Here is a 17,085-nt window from a genome sequence, read left to right as displayed (position 1 = left end):
TCCCCAGGTGAACGAATAATTAAACTCCCAGCACCCAGTCCCTGGGTGGGCAGCAGCTCTCAGCCTTCCAGTGATGCCTTCGAGTGGTCCAGAACTCTTTAAAGTCTCCCCACAGCTCCCTCCTGATTCCCGGGTTGTTGATTTCTCTTATCTCCTCTTCCTTCTGGCTTCTTTTCAATGGAAGGTTAAACAGAAAGCCCTGTGCTTTTTCCTTAACTCTTTATCGAATTTTTCTTTTCCTTTTCCTAGTTGTTCCCAGTGCTTTGCCTCCTTCGTCATTTTTCTACCTTCTCTATAATTATCAGGTTCCCATGTGCCATGGATGAACCCCACAAAAAGATAAAATTAAAACATCACTCTGCCCCCCCCCCATCTCCCTAAACTGCCTTCCAGTGGCTTCGCTCTCCAAGCTGGCTTCAGTGTGGCTTGGTTTGCTTCCGCTCAGCTCTTTTTCTCATGGTTGTTTTTTCCCCCCTCTGTGGCTTTATGATCTCTCTCAACGCAACCCCAACCTCAAGGCAAACAAAGCAATGAGAGACCCACGTGCTCAGTGTGTGATCAGGAGCTGGGGTGCTGAACACACACTCTCCCTTATTCACCATCACTCTGTGTGAAGCAATGGCATCTCAGAACCACACAGGGCATTGCCTTTCCTCCGGGCATTTCCTCCTGGGCACCAGCATCCCCGAATTGGAAAGGAGAAAGTGTCCTTTCAGTAGAACGGCCCCTCGGTTGCTGTGTTTTCTTCATAAAGAGTCCCTTCTCAATAACTGCCCCTGAGCTCATGAGGATGAGCCTGTGATACCAGCTGTGGAATAGCAAAATGTCTGCAGACAACGCCGTGCTGTTGTTCAGAGTGACTAGTAAGACTTTTGTGTTGCTCCGAGGGTCGGCCTACACATCAGTCATTCAAACGCATGCCTTTGCACTAGAGTAGACCCCCTTCAGGGTCACAATGGCAGGAAATGCCCTTCTCAAGGGTTATTTGGCATTGCTTTTCAAGAATGTTCCTAGACCAAAGATCCACTCTCTGACACGCTTACTTAAAAATGCCTCTTTTATGGTTGTGCTGGCAATCTGCACTGTTATTTACAAAGGTCCGTTCTCATATCTCAGAATACCTGACCCATATTGCATTCTAATAAACTATAACATTAGTTCCCATGATCCAGATCTGAGAGATGCCCCTGTACATCCCTTAGCATTAAAGTCAAGCCTAAAAAGAAAACAGGATATTGAAGGTTGAGTCTGAGTCAGGAAAGCTGGCTATCTGGCTAGCTGACAGAGAATGTGGACGGGCAGAGCACCTTGCTAAGGTTTGTCCTGGGTACCTCACCCAGGCTATGCGCTGCTTCCGTACCTCAGGGACTTGAATCTACCCATCCTGTTCCTTACCATAATAGCACTCCAAGACGGAGGTCACTCCTACTCCCTTTCCCAGTTTTGCCAACTTCCACTCGCTCTTGAGTCTTCCACAACTCAGAACTATCAACCATATTTAATGCCATGCCAGATGCCAATATCGTGCTCTAGGGGGCAAGCACTGGTTAGTATTATTTTAAACACTTGAAGAGACCTAAGCTTTTAGCTAAGAGGGTAGATGATTGAATGTTAGGTACCCACGCACACTACAATATGAATCTTCTTTCTTTTAATGTTTTAAAAATTAACTCAGTTATTTACTTTACATCCCAACCACAGTTTCCCCCTCCAGTACTTCCCCTCCCAGTACTCCTCCCCAAATCCACTCCTCTTTCTCCTCAGAGGAGGGGGGGAGCCACGAGGATGTCACCCAGCCTTGGCATATCAAGTTGCAATAAGACCAGAGCATCTTCTTTTAACTTTCTAAATTTTTAGCTTGTTATTAGCTTTATTGAGGGGTAAATGAGAAGAATTCAATAAATATAAATGACACACAGCACCCAACCAGACACCATGAGACATGTAAACATCTCAATGGGACCAATTAGCCCAAGGGCCCACGCATTTATGACTTTTTGTGGTGAGGATTATTTGGATCGACTCTCAGTGAGTTTTAAGGATATATTATTGTTAACTGAGTCACCATGCTGGAGAGCAGGTCACCAAAAGTATATGGGTATAGAACTCTGTGACCCGTAGCCACTCTCTCTTCCTCATCCTGGTCGCCATACTCCTCTTGTTCAACTCATTTAGAGAGATCACGCAGTGTTTTCTTCCTGTGACTGACCTGTTTCACTTCATATTATGTCCTTCAAGCTCATCTCTGTCCCAGTAAGATTTTCCTCTTTTAAAGCTAAATAATTGTCCATTGTCTGCACAGATGATTGAATAGATGTTTACTGTGCCTGAAAATATAAAAGTTAATATATTTATGGTATACTTTGATATTTTAATACATATATACATTTATTATATTTAAATAATTAAATAAGGTTAAAGATGTCTATCTCCTAAAACACTTGTAGCATTCCTTTCTAGCATTCAAAAATTTCCTCAAACATTTAAAAATTTGCATCATTATCATGTGTAGCTACCCTGCCCCGCACTGTCACAGCAATGTGTCACAGCAGACTGGCTTTATCTATTTGAACTGTAGTTTAATGCCCCGTGCTACAAGAAATCGTCTAAGGTTCTATGACTCGACACCCTCTACTCCTCACGTGCCATTACATCTGTTTGACTGCACACAGAAAATGCCTCTGTTTTCTCTATAGAGCCCCTTCCTAATGCACGTTTCTCCGTAGGCACTCATAATTCTTGTTGACTCTTTAGCTGTAAGCTTGATCACTCCAGCAAAGACGGGCTTCTTCAAGTCAGGGGCAAGTCTTAATCAGAATTCGTTCCTAACACTTTGCACAGTGACTAATAAGCTGAGAATGCAATGAGCATTTAGGAAATAATGACAGAAATAAGGTCATGTTTTCCTCATTTTCTACAACCCATAAATGGATCACTAATCACGCTTCTGAAAACAATGTTAAAATTCATTCAATATCGCACTTCTGAAAACAATGTTAAAACCCATTCAGTTATTTGTATTGTGTCAGGATATGAGCCATATAGTGAGTTTGAGGATAACTAAGGTTATAAAAGAGCCTGCCAAGAAAAAATTTTTTATTTAGGGTAGGCAATAGTTACAAATCCACAACCAAATGCTTAAATGTAATTATATAGGAAAAGGTACAGTTTCTGTTGATGATGATGATGATGATGATGCTCACTAGGATATAAACATTCTCAGGTTGGAGTTGAACTCTGCTTTATTAACTCAACAGGAATCCTAGCTCTGCGTCTTCTGCCGTCTTCGGCATGGAGCTGCCAAGGCCACTTAGAGGCCATGGTCACACACAGGGAAGATCATGGGTAGGAACTCTAGGAGACAGGTTCCATAGGCAATGCACATCACTCATTCACATTCGAGTCACTAGGTGACATCTGAATTCAAGGAAATCATGTGCTGTACGTGTGGCCTTTACAGAGTTCCCACGAAGGGAATGGGCTTTGATGAACAGCTGGCCATCTATCCAGAGCTGTGCACTCAATACACTCAAACCATCCCCTAAATAGGTTCAATGCATATAGAGAGAAACAGACTCTATAGATGTCCATGAGTGCAAGGTCTAATCTAATGTGATCTGTGATAAACTGATTACAACCTAAGAGTATTTCAAAAGCACCCAAGAATGGCCTGATTTAGTGTGAATGGGCTAGGTAAGTAAGTGAATTTTGAAATGAGGTCTGAAAGATGAGTGAATTTGTCTAACTCAAAAACAAAAAACAAAAAAAAAAAAACAAAAAAACAAAAAAAAAACCCCAAAAACAAAAACCTGGCGAGAGAGCAGAATGTGCCAAGCCAAGGTACCAGTCATGTGAAGCCTGAGGGAAAGCAGGTGGCGGGCATACTTAGGGTAATGAACAAGACTTTCCCTGTGCAGTATGGAGATGAGCTTAAGTAGTATAAGACAAGACTGAGGAGGAACCAGGAAATAGAACTTAGGGCATAGGGTAACATGGTCAGAACATGAGTCTTCATTCCAAGGAAGATGGGAGACTTAAGGATTTTAAGTAAATGTCAAAAGTAACTCTGTCAGTTCTATGCCAGAAATGTGTCTAAAGGCAATGAGTGAGATATGTTGAAATAAGTGGCCAAAGGGAGGCAGATGGCAAGTTAACAGATCAGACTGCAAAAGAAGATGGCAGTGTCCATTCTCCCAACTGGGGCAGCTAGAGTTAGATACTGGTATCCTTTGGTCAAACCACTCTTGGTGGTCTCTGGAGAATTGAGACTATCTGATCATAAATACAGAGTTTTACATTTGAGCCTGAGAGGTACAGGAGAAGTTCAGGGCAAGTAGACAGTTGGAAAGACGAGTCTGAGGCCTGACAAAAGATGGAGGGTCCAGATATAAATGTGGAAATCACCCCTGCATCGTAAATCTCAAAATCTTAGAAATGCCCATTAATAACAATCTTTCTAAATGATTATGAAGAAAAGTGGGGCTTGAACTAAGCTGTGAGAAAGGTGATGACGGATGAGAGGATGGAGAGGTAGAAAAGCTAAGCAACTGAGCGATGGAATTTCAATAAAAGGATGCAGAAAATAATCACTAGACCATGGATACACAGAAGCAACTGCCATTTAATTCCTTTGATATATTTGGCTGTAAGGAAAGTGTAGTCGAAGTGAGATGTTTTTATAATCCCAAGCACACCTATTTATGGGCCTCTATCTCCTTTATGCATACTGACTAATAAATCTGACGTATAATTGAGGGACAAAGGGGTTAGTATTTGCCCGAGGCTTAGCAGTGGCAAACTTGTTAAGTGGCAGCCGTACAAACTGAACCCAGTCATCTACCCACAGCACCCGCACCAGTCCTCAGTGCCTGAGGAATCTCCTGTGACTCATTTTAACGCTGAGGAAGACATTCCAACGTGTATTTTTGCCTCCTGATATGTGTACATATGGCCAATATCTCTGTATTTATACACAAATAGTATACAGACTATGGTGTGCCTCATACTGTGTTATTTCAAACATTTCAATAAAACGAAAGTGTGAAATAGGAATAAATATGAAGATGCATCTCTTATTGCCCTCCCTTTCATATTTGGGTCACCTGTAACCACCATAATGGAGAAATTCAGACACATGAGAGACAGGGGGGTCTTTAATAGTGGTCCTCAACCTGTGGGTCACACCCCCATGGGAGGGCACCTATCAAATATCCTGTATATCAGATATTTACATTACGATTTGTAACAGTTACAGAGTAGCAATAAAATAATGTTATCACTGGGGGTCACCACAACCTGAGGAACTCTATCAAAGGGTCACAGCATTAGGACATTTTAAGATGGATGTTTAAGAGTAAGAATGAACTGGATGCATTTTGGTTTCTCATACCATCTAAACGGTTTCCACAAACTTTGTGACTTAAAATGTGCGTTTCTTAGCTCAGCACCCCATACAGTAGCGAGGAAACCAGGTAGTTAATAGTAATAGGTAAGCACAAACAGCCAAATCATGGGGACACATTTGCTCTGCTAGGTGACTGCACAGCTATGCAATTAAGACCCTGGCATGGCGACCAGGAAAGTGGAACCGGGAGAGTTGAGCAGCCTCTTCAACACCTTCTCATCGAAACCACCCCTGATCTACCTGGGTCCTGTTTTAATGTTCCATTTTCTGAATTAGCATACAAGGTATTAACTAGCATTACATCATTTGGGGACAACGTATGTTTTAGTAGATTGTCTTTTCCTTTGTCCCCCACTGCTTTGAATGATACCCCCGGCCTCCCAATGCTTCATATTTTTTCAGAGAACATGTCCGAATCAAGCATTATTTTGCTATTTTGTTGATTGATTTTGTATAATTCATTGACCAAAGGACCCCATTAAGTAAGTACACGTTGAGCTAATTCCAATGGCTGGCCGGGGCTGCTTCCAGTGCCCTTCGCTGAACTATTACTTAATTTTAATAGCCACTTTCTGGTTTTGAAATCCTTCTTTTAATCACACCAAATATCCACTTTTTAGCTGTTAATCATTTCTAATGGGACTGCCTCTATCTCTTACTCAAAATATGAGGAAATTTTTGAAAATCTATTATATCACAAAGCACAAGTCCACTTCTTATTAAATCACTTGAGTTTCACACTGTAAGGAGAGTGGTGTGTTTTAAGCTGATAAATGGTTCATGTATCCCTGCGTCTAAAGCGCTCGCTGTCTGCATGGGGTTCACCGAGCCTCTCTTCCCTCTGCGCCTTTATCTCAGCGCAGGCGAAGGCGAAGGCTCTTCCTGGATGCTGTATGCATCACTGTTCCGTCTCCCACACACCCTCCAGATCCGGTTAGAAGAAGAAAACCTGTCTTAAATGACATGCGGACATCAGGCACTTTTGGCAAAACTGCATTTGAGATGACTCTGAGAAACTGGTAATGATTACACGTGGAGGCAGGGGGTTATCTCTAATTAAAGTACCTTTTTCTCCTTAGCTCTATGACTAGATTCGAGGCTGTTTCAATGTTTGAAGATTCCCTTCTCACATCATTTCTGCTGCACCTGTACTGGGGTCAATATTACCTTGGTCACTCATCTGGGTACCACAGAGACTACACTGCAGCTTAGAATCCTGTGGTAGGATTCAGTGATTATTTTGGATAAAACCGAATCAATGAAATCATTTAAAGTAATGTTTTATACAGCATCTTCACACACACACACACACACACACACACACACACACACAAATGTTCAAGGGCATAAACTGTCCCAGTCACCTAAGCAGTGTAGTGTACATTTGTACACTCGGACAGATTTACTCTTTGTAGCCTAGAGCATTTCCTAACAGCACTCACACTGTGACCATCTGGTCCATTCGTTGTTAATACTGATTTGGCAGAGTCTACAGGGGTTATGAGCATAGTTGTGGGCACATAGGGAACTTGAAAAGTCCTATCGCCCAAGGAACATATTACCTGTTATTACCTAATACTGTCTATCATTCCATCCCAGTGGCCTTCCTTGGAGACCAGCCAGGCATGGGGGTGCGTGCCTTTAATCCCAGCACTTGGGAGCTAGAGGCAAATGGATCTCTATGTAAGTTCAGAGTCACTGTGATCTCCATAGAGTGTTCCAGGACAGGCAGGGCTACATAGAAAGACCCTGTCTCAAAAAAAAAAAAAAAAAGTAGTGCCATGTGAACATTTTTAATGCTTGTACAAATGAAGAATATGCAAATAGTCTGTTTCTATTTTTGAACAATTAGACCTCCATTTATTTCTCACCTCTAAATAAACTCCTAACCTTGGGGCACTCATCAGAGTATCTATTGCCGATTGAACACAGAGAAAAATCTTGCAATTAACATAAATAGACTGTCCTTTTAAAATGGCATAGCACTGAGTCATTTTTGATACCTTTTAAAAACGCATTCAAAGGCAAATTATTTCCAAAAAAGTACCAGAACTTAGCCCATTTTCAAAGGCCACCAAAGCAAAAACCCTTTTCTTACATAGAAAATGACGGTGAGTCCTGTAAGACCTATGAAAAACTTTCATTTGCAATCAAACCTTTTTGTCCATTGGAGATGACCTTTGTTTTAATATCTACAATGCTTTTTAAAAAGGAAGGGATTTGTGTAGTTGTCCGTAGAATCATTAATTTATCTCTGCTCTATTCGGTGGCTGCTTTAAAAAAAAAATCGTGGAATTATCAAGCTGCTCAGAACAAAAGCACCTTCTGATTGTCAGCTCCGAAGTTTAAAAGAGCAGGTTAATTTCTCTGAATCTCACAGTTGGAACTTTCTAACACTAACTGGCAGCTTCCACCTAGTGATCAAGGCAATTCACTAAAATAAATTATACATAAAGCTGAAATCCCTAATAGTAATGAGGCCCCTTCGTGAGATAATCATACCAGCAAAAGCATTCATCTGTCAGCTGCTACTCGGCAGGGTCTTGAAAATATCGATGGAAGAGCTACACCTCCAGAAGCTTCATGGCAGAGTTAGCGTGGCAGTAGTCGCCTGCTCGGCACAGAGGAGCGGCATCCAGTAAACCTGTTAGCTCACCTGTTGACTAAACCAGAGGCAGTGCTGATAGAATGCTAGCATCGGTGCTGTTTACAAGGCAGTAGACCAGTGAGCTTCTCCTTTCTATGCATGCAGCCCACAACAGTTTAGAAGATCTCCCTCGTATTCCTAGAGCAAGGCATGGGAGAGTAATAGAAATTCTAGTCCTTGCACTTCAGGAGTCCACAGGACTGAACTCATATAAGAAAAGAGGGGAAGCAGAACTGTTGGACACCATGCTGCAGACTGTAAGAAAGATAGGACTAAATCTTCTAAACACCAGCTTAGCCATCCATAAACAATCTGCACTGGGGTTTGTAGAGACTAAAACACTAAGGAATTGTTTCATTGGGCTTTTTCAAAAGTCTGACAGAGGCGTCATGAGGGTTTCATTTCAAAGGCAGTGGGGGCTGAATAATGGTGGATGTGAAGTCTGGGCAAGAAGTCAGAGGGCTGTGATGGCGGAAGACGTAGTAAGGAGAGTGGCAAACGCCACGCTGTAGCTCATGCCGGAGGTACTCATTCGTGGACGTTAGTCAAGGCAGGTTATAAGGCCAGTTGAAAATAATGAGAACGATTCAATCTGATACACATTCACATCTACAGAAAAGGGCAGGTCAAGACTTAGGTGTTAGAGGAGACTAACAGAGAAGGTAGCCTCTAGGAAAAGGTCTTAGAAGGCACAGTTAAAGAGAAGGCATATGTTAAACAGCAGTGTCGAAAGTTCTAAGTGAGAATGGAATATAAGGTAAATGGTCAGTGGAATGATTAGTTAACATCGTTCCCAGGCAGTGTAAATGCTCTTATTGCAGTGTCTCATTGAGCCCGCTTGCCCAGAGTTCTCAAGTATCTATTTATAAAATGGACATGGTAGCACCTGCTTCACGTGCTCTTGAGAAAATTATAATTGTTAATGTGGCGTAAGAATCTAAGATGGAGACAGGGGTCATAGAACTGTGATATTTCTTGCCCTCTCCCAGGCAAGAGTTTCCCACCATCTTGACATCCGAAATTATACAAGTTGAGGGAGGAGGGGAGGGACTAGCTTTAAAACAGCTGTTGATCAGAAGTAATTAAAACTTCGGAAAGTCATTTCGGTTCATTCATGTAAAAATAATACTTAATTTGCCATACTGGTTGATAATTTTTATGAGCAAATGAAAAAATTTTTCCATGTTAAAGCCTCTAAATTAATTCAATGCAGATCTGTAAAGAGTTTTAAAAATAAGTCCTTCTCGTCCTCCGTACCCTAAAATATCTACATGTGCTCTTTCACAGACTCATTCTTCATCCACCCCAAAGGCTTAAAACCACAGTTAATCTCACACATTTCTCCATTATCCAGAATGCTGAGCTCTCTTTTGAAGCTAACTAGTGCATAGAATCTTTAGAATCTTCTAAAATCTCTGCGTCTTAAGATTGAAGAATGAAATGATCCCGCAAGAAAAATGACAAAGCATTTCTTCACTTAAGACAACAGAGAGCTTCTGTGGCGCTGCATGCCTGTGGCCCTCAGTTCACGACAGACAGATGAGCAGCCGAGTCAGAGGTCCAAGGTCATCAGCCGCAGTCAGTGTGAGGCCAGCCTCTGATTCGGAATGCTTGTCTCCAAACATTGCTAATGAGCTGTCTGAAGTTTCTGAAGTTACCTGCAATTGTGAAGTTATAGACTGGAGGAAGGATAAATATTGAAAAGAAAAATGGGTATTTGGGGTGAGACAAAAATATAGAACTGAGCTTATTTTAGCACCCCGAGCTATTCCCAGAACCCAGTCATGAGCTATATAGAGATTTATGATTTAGTCATCTCTGGCACGCCTGGTGAAGGAGTGAGAGTAGTCTAGCCTGCAGTACGATGAGCTGACCAAGGAGACGAACATTAATAACAAAGAGATTCCTATACATAGAGCCCGCTTCCAAATGACCATTTCAAGGAGGAATTTTGTCAATGTACATTTCTCTTCCCTCACCAAATTTAGAAGACTCTGGCTCTCTTTTGTATTAATTTCTAAAATACTAATTCCAACTCTGTATTTTCAGAGTATGAAAAATAATATATTCTAATAACTCAGACATGTCAACTAAGCGTCAGGGTGACTAAGCATGCTCTGATACAAGTAACACTACTAGCCCCAGGGAGCTTTGTCATCTGCGATGCAAAGCATGGATGTTTCCAAAATGTTTTTGTACTCATGTTTTTTGCAGAGGTGAGGTATTGTGATACCCATGCAAGGATCTCGCATAGACAAGTGGGAGAATTAAACCATCTACACAGGAATATGAAAGCAATGTCCTCATCAACCAAGAGGCATGTCGGCAGACACTACAGGGATTTCACAAATAGAAAAAGTGGGCCATAAACACATGTGGTGCCATTTTCAATACAGCATTAGTTAAGCATGGAAAGACAGACCCTGTTTTCTCTCTCTCCCTCCCTCTCTACTCACATACAAAACAAAACCATACTCTTTCTTCTTTGAAAGATGAATACATATATATAGTAAGTACTGTCACAAAAAAAAGAAATTACATTTCTTACTTTTTTTACATTTTTTTCCTTTTATTGGATATTTTTTATTTACATTTCAAATATTATCCCCTTTCCTGGTTTCCCCTTCACAAACCTCCTATCTCCCCTTGCTTCTTTGAGGATGCTGCCCCCACCCACTCCCTCTCACCTCCCTGCCCTGGCATTTCCCTACACTGGGGCATCGAGCCTTACAGGTCCAGGCACCTCTCCTCCCACTGATGCCTGACAAAGCCATCTTCTTCGGATGGAGCCATAGGTCCATCCCTGTGAACTCTTGGGATGGTGGTTTAGTCCCTGGAGCTCTGGGAGCTCTGGTTGGTCGATATTGTTGTTTTCATATGGGGTTGCAATCCCCTTCAGCTCCTTTAGTCCTTTCTCTAACTCCTCCATTGGGGGCCCTGTTCTCAGCTCAATGGTTGGCTGTGAGCATCTGCCTCTGGCTCTGCACTGCACTGCGTGTTGGTCAGGCTCTGGCGGGGCCTCTCAGGAGACAGCTACACTAGGCTCCTGTCAGCATGCACTTCTTGGCATCCGCAATGGTGTCTGGTCTTGGTGGCTGCATATAGGATGGATCCCCAGGTGGGACAGTCTCTAGATTGCCTTCCTTCAGTCTCTGCTCCACACTTCGTCTCCATATTTTCTCCTATGAGTATTTTTGTTCCATCTTCTAAGAAGGACGGGAGCATCTACACTTTGGTCGTCCTTCTTGAGCTTCCTGTGGTCTGCGGATTGTATCTTGGGCTAATATCCACTTGTCAGTGAGTGCATACCATGAGTATTCTTTTGTGACTGGGTTACCTCACTCAGGATGATATTTTTGAGTTCCATCCGTTTTCCTATGAATTTTATGTAGTCATTGTTTTTGATAGCTGTGTAGTACTCCATTGTGTAAATGCAACACATTTTCTGTATCCATTCCTCTGTTGAAGGGCATCTGGGTTCTTTCCAGCTTCTGGCTATTATAAATAAGGCTGCTATGAACATAGTGGAGCACGTGTCTTTGTTGTATGTTGGAGCATCTTTTGGGGTATATGCCCAGGAGAGGTATAGCTGGGTCCTCAGGTAGCGCTATTGTTGTTGTAAAATTATAAAAAATGTGCTGTCTTTTTCCCCGGCTAGATCCAGCAACACAGTGCCCCAAGACATCTGTAGATATCTTAATCTCAGTCAGCAGAGCCTCTCACCCACTTTGCTCCATCCCATATCACATTGCCGAAGGCCTCTCTTTGAGCCTGGCAACAATCTCTCTACCCATCCAGTTCCCAAGGCAGGCTGCCACCATGGCAGAAATATACATCCTAATTCCACAGTGTCCCACATACTCGTCCAAATTCATTCTCCACAAGAAAGAACTTACAACCCAATAACCTCTGATCCAACTGATAAGATATAATTGCCCACCTAAACATACAAAGCCCTGTACATATCCATCCCTTAAGAACATTCATAACAACCTGTAAAGGTACAGTGTGGGATCTTAACATCCGCTTCCATGTTGTCCCACGGCTACTCTGCAGTCTCTTCCCTACCCTCAAACTTTTCTCCCATCCATCCTTCCTTCTCATCAGGCCTTGTTCTATCCGGTATCCACTTCACCTGTATGATCATCCCACATACTATATCCAATTTTCTGAGGAACCGACAGACTGATTTCCAGAGTGGTTGTACCAGTCTGCAACCCCACCAACAATGGAGGCGTGTTCCTCTTTCTCCACATCCTCACCAGCATTTTCTGTCACCTGAGTTTTTGATCTTAGCCATTCTGACTGGTGTGAGGTGAAATCTCAGAGTTGTTTTGATTTGTATTTCCCTGATGACTAAGGATGTTCAACATTTCTTTAGGTGTTTCTCAGCCATTCGATATTCCTCAGCTGTGAATTCTTTATTTAGCTCTGTACCCCATTTTTGTTTTTGTTTTTCAGAGCAGAGGACCAAACCCAGGGCCTTATGCTTGCTAGGCAAGCACTGTATCACTGAGCTAAATCCCCAACCCTGTACCCCATTTTTAATAGGGTTATTTGATTCTCTGGAGTCTAATTTTCCAGTTCTTTGTATATATTGGATATTAGTCCTCTATCAGATGTAAGATTGGTAAACATCTTTTCCCATTCTGTTGGTTGTCATTTTGTCCTAATGACAGTGTCCTTTGCCTTACAGAAGCTTTGCAATTTTATGAGGTCCCATTTGTCGATTCTTGCTCTTAGAGCATAAGCCATTAGTGTTCAGTTCAGGAAATTTTCCCCTGTGCCCATGTGTTCGATGCTCTTCCCCATTTTTTCTTGTTAGTGTGCTTGTCTGGTTTTATGTGGAGGTCCTTGATCCACTTGAACTTTAGCTTTGTAAAAGGAGATAAGAATGATCCATTTGTATTCTTCTACATGCTGACCTCCAGCTGAACCAGCACCATTTGTTGAAAATGCTTTTTTCCATTATATCAAGGTTGGTATTTACACGCTGGAAATTGGCTCGTTTAGTACTTATGTCTAGCTACAAATAGGGCCAAATACAGATCCAAGAAGAGGCCAAGATGAGAAGACTTTTAGGGTATCAGTAGTTTCCATATACTCTAACAGGTCTTTCTAAGAAGTCTGACACAAGTATTTCCCTCTTCAGAATTAAACTTAGATTTCGGGAAGAAAACCATTAAGAAACAAACTCTAGTGGGCCATACAGTTAATTCTTTAGGTCAGATGGCTGTCAGGAGCCTTTCCCATCTCAGGAGGTAGGTACAATATCTTTAATTCTTTTTATTCTCTCCCACCTCTTATCCACACATGTGTGCTCGCAAGCACTCCTACACACACACACACACACACACACACACAAATTATAGACACATTGAACCTCATGGTTGTTAGCTGGAGTAAAAAGTAGTAAGTAATCCTAAAACCTCCCAACATCCCACTTAAGAGAAGATGATAAACATGAGTCCTCTCTGGGAAAGGATCATTTTATATGCCATCATCCTTTTCTGAGCTGGATAAGTTATTCTGAGTCACCTGCTTACAGAATTGCTGGATGTCCTTTAAAACTCCATGAGGAGCTTGGAGGATGTGCACTGTGGGACAATGTTACAGTTTTCTAGCCTGCTACTGGATTTTTATAAGTTTAAGGATAAAGACAAAAGGAAGACTGCCTTGACTTGAATAAAACCAAAACACACAAAAACTCGCACTTGAGTGCATTTATGTGATGTGAATTTAAGAATTCTTCAACAATAAATAGAATTTAGCTGAACAAAGATGTCTTTCTTCCCAAGTCCCTAACATAGGCTTTAGATATAATCTTATTTGAAAGGGGAAAAGACAAACACTGAGATGGGTTGATTCTAATAAAAAAAAAATGAGTTAACCATATAATGCTCTTTAATAAAGCAAGGGGATTTCCAGAGAGTTTTGCAGTATTCCTCAGTGCCATCTCAAAGGCAGTCATCTTGGTCTCATTTCCAGAATTATAGACATATTCTACTGGATATTAAAGTGTAAATGGTCTTTTTTTCCCCAAAGCTGAGTAGATAATCTTCAAAAAGAGAAGGCTGGTATCATATGAAATGGCCACTATAAAAATGCCCATGGACTTTGAAGTCTTCAGACTCTAATTGTCATAACCATCCTCTTGAGGAAATCACAGTGTCTGAGACCAAACTCACTAATATCTCTGTATTGGTTTTCATAGCAAGAGAAACTGGGTGACATCTGCTTCTCCCTCCGCTACGTCCCTACTGCCGGCAAACTGACTGTTGTCATTCTGGAAGCCAAGAACCTGAAGAAGATGGATGTGGGTGGCTTATCTGGTGAGTGCACAGTGGCTATTGACTGTGGAAGCGTTGTTTCACTGTGGGTGCCGAATGTGTAGCACTCATGCTGCGACTCCCCACTCCTTAATTGATCGCAGCTCTCTTTCCCACGGAGCTGGAAGCAGTGTCAGAATTCAGCCAACGCAGGACCCCAGGAAGCCACTCTCAGTTTATTGAAATTGGCAAAGAAGATGAAATCTATTTTCCTTCTCCATAGCCAAAGTATCAGCTGTCATTTCTATGTCATTGAAAGCTAAAATTTTGGCTTCTTACTTGAAAGGCAATGCCTGTGACAAATTATAGTTTTGAGGATTTTTTAAATTCACCCTCACTATTAAAATTTCTATTTTACCTGGGATTTATTAATTAGGTATTTGCTAACCTGACAGGATTTTTTATAATGCTTTTATAAAAGACAGCATTTCAAATCTATACAACTGACATTGTCTAAGAAGAAAGCCAGGAACAGTTCATATGATTCTTTTAATCCTACAGCTTAAGACTGGGTGGAAGAGGGGAGGCTTTGGGGTTGAAAGTTCTGTGTAACCCAAGCAGGACATACGGTGAGTAACGGGAACTCCTCCACAAGGCAAAGTCAGCTCAAGGACTCATTGCTTCCAGGTCTGAGCATATTTTTCCCTCCTCTGTGTGGTTAAATCAATTAGAATTTTAATGTCCCAGTGAATCATTAAGGTGTGAGGGGCTCTCCTGACATGCCACAGGTTAGCACAAACAGATAACAGCTGTCCTCGTTTCTAGCTATGGAATTTCAGAAGACAGGACTCTTTAGTTTGTGATTTTTCTGATTAAAAAAAAAAAAGAAACATTTTAAGCAGCACAGTGAGTTTATACTGTGAAGGAAAACAGCTAAAACTTGTTGAAGCTAAATTCTACCCAGTGATTTACCAGTCAAATCTGATGCTATCTACACTCATTTCTCTGTATCAATGGGGAACTTGAAGAACCTGTCATTGTCACTAGGACCCTATTTAGTCTTGCTTCATTTCTAACGGTATGAATTTGAACCTTTAAAGCAATAAGCATAGTTCCTCCTAAAATACATATAAAATATTTTGTGTGCTTATTTGTAAAACAAATGTACAGGAAAGTATTAAATATAGTTATAGTTTACTTCCAGATCTCAAATTAGTATCCTGAGGAGACTTAAGAGACCTGACTTCTCTCTCTTTGGCTAAGTGGCCATGTCCCATTAGGAGTGCATTTGTAGCCTCATATTTGCCCGAGCACTCAGACATCCATGAGAGTTGTCTCCTTGCTACCTCTGTTCAAGGCTGCCCTAGTGCCCCGCCTAACTGATTTCCACATCACCTTCAAGCCACCTTGTTCGGCCTTCTTCTGGGGCTTACGGAGGACTTCCCACCAACATGGACAGATGCTTCAGCTCGCCCTTCTCCAGGACTGTTGTCCCTTTCTGTCTGACCTCCACCCCAGCCATCCCTTCTGGTCTTTAGGATGTGAGAATGGAAACATCTAGCAGGACCCATCTGTGTGCTTACAGTCACAGGCATGTACGTGAGCTCACTGCTAGGAACCCAAGCAAAGAGGAGCACCAAGGACGACTCCCAGCCTGTCACAGTGGCTTAGCATTGTGGCATAAAAGAGGTACACCCAAAGGTCAGATCTAGTTCAGCACCCATCAGTTTGTCAATTTTCTTTTTCCTAAAGAAAGGCAGAAAAATTATAGTAGCTTCAGAACCCACAGAACCTAGATCCACGCCCACATTCGAATTACCTGGAATGATTATAATCATTAACAAAGCCTAATTTTAAGGGCTTCCTGCTGCCTGTAGAATTAAATCATAATTACACTAATCACCTAATGTAGACACTTTCTAGCTATGCTGTTCTGCATCTCATTTTAGCCAATGGACCGGCACACTCAACAAACCAGGGAACATGCTGTTTCTGTTCTCACACAGTTCTCTTCATCTGGAATCCTCTCCATTTTCACAATGTCTAGCAAAGTCCTCCTCATCCTTCAGGCCCAGCTGAAGTCGGATTCCTTCCAGTTACTCCACCAATGTGGACGGTGACTCTACCCGAGCACTGGGTTCACAATCTCGGATAAGACAGTCCAGAGACCCTGCAGTTTTCACTTTAATGTAAGGAGACAGAAAATGAGCCAAGAAATTAATAAAGTGCACAGTGCCCTGAGGTGCCATAAACCGAAGGTAAAAATGAAACAAGGAAGTTGGGGAAGCCATGTTAAGGATGTTTTTTGTTTTTGTGGTTTTTTTTTTTAATGAGATCAGGAAAGATGGCATGAGTGAGTGACATTCCTAGTGACAATAGGGCAGAGGTGGGGGCCCAAGCCAAGGGTTCAGGTGGGGAGCCAGAAGGTTCACCCTGGTAGGACTGCTGTAGGAATGCCTTTTCTGATCCATCCAGCAAAACCAACCTTTGTCTTTACAAAGTGCCACTAGCAGCTTGTTCACAGTCCTCCAACACCAGACTTCTTTCTCACTAGACTGCTCTGTATTTATGTCTCCCACAATGGGGTGGCACTGCTCACAGCCACGGAATGAATAATGAATTATTTACCAAGGAGCTGTGGCCTGAAAAACAAGTCTTGCATTTCAAATTTGCTTAACCTACTTACCACTAAAGCAACTTCAAGTACTCTGAGTTGCTTCAGAGTGAGAGGGCCTATGTACAAAGAGACCACAACTACATAAGAT

General features: G+C 41.9%; 1 protein-coding gene across 2 annotated transcripts in view; it reads left to right on the top strand.

Annotated features, from left to right (window-relative positions):
- Syt1 (synaptotagmin 1) overlaps window positions 1-17,085 on the top strand; it is a 340,885-nt gene that overhangs the window by 237,102 nt on the left and 86,698 nt on the right. For both annotated transcript variants that reach the window (XM_032912229.1, XM_032912219.1), the window contains exon 7: window positions 14,266-14,383. In XM_032912229.1, coding sequence (XP_032768120.1) covers window positions 14,266-14,383 — 118 coding nt within the window. The remainder of the gene's footprint in view (window positions 1-14,265; window positions 14,384-17,085) is intronic.

This window comes from Rattus rattus, chromosome 1, assembly GCF_011064425.1.
Source record: "Rattus rattus isolate New Zealand chromosome 1, Rrattus_CSIRO_v1, whole genome shotgun sequence".
NCBI lineage: Eukaryota > Metazoa > Chordata > Mammalia > Rodentia > Muridae > Rattus > Rattus rattus.
This window is presented reverse-complemented; position numbering and strand designations above follow the sequence as displayed.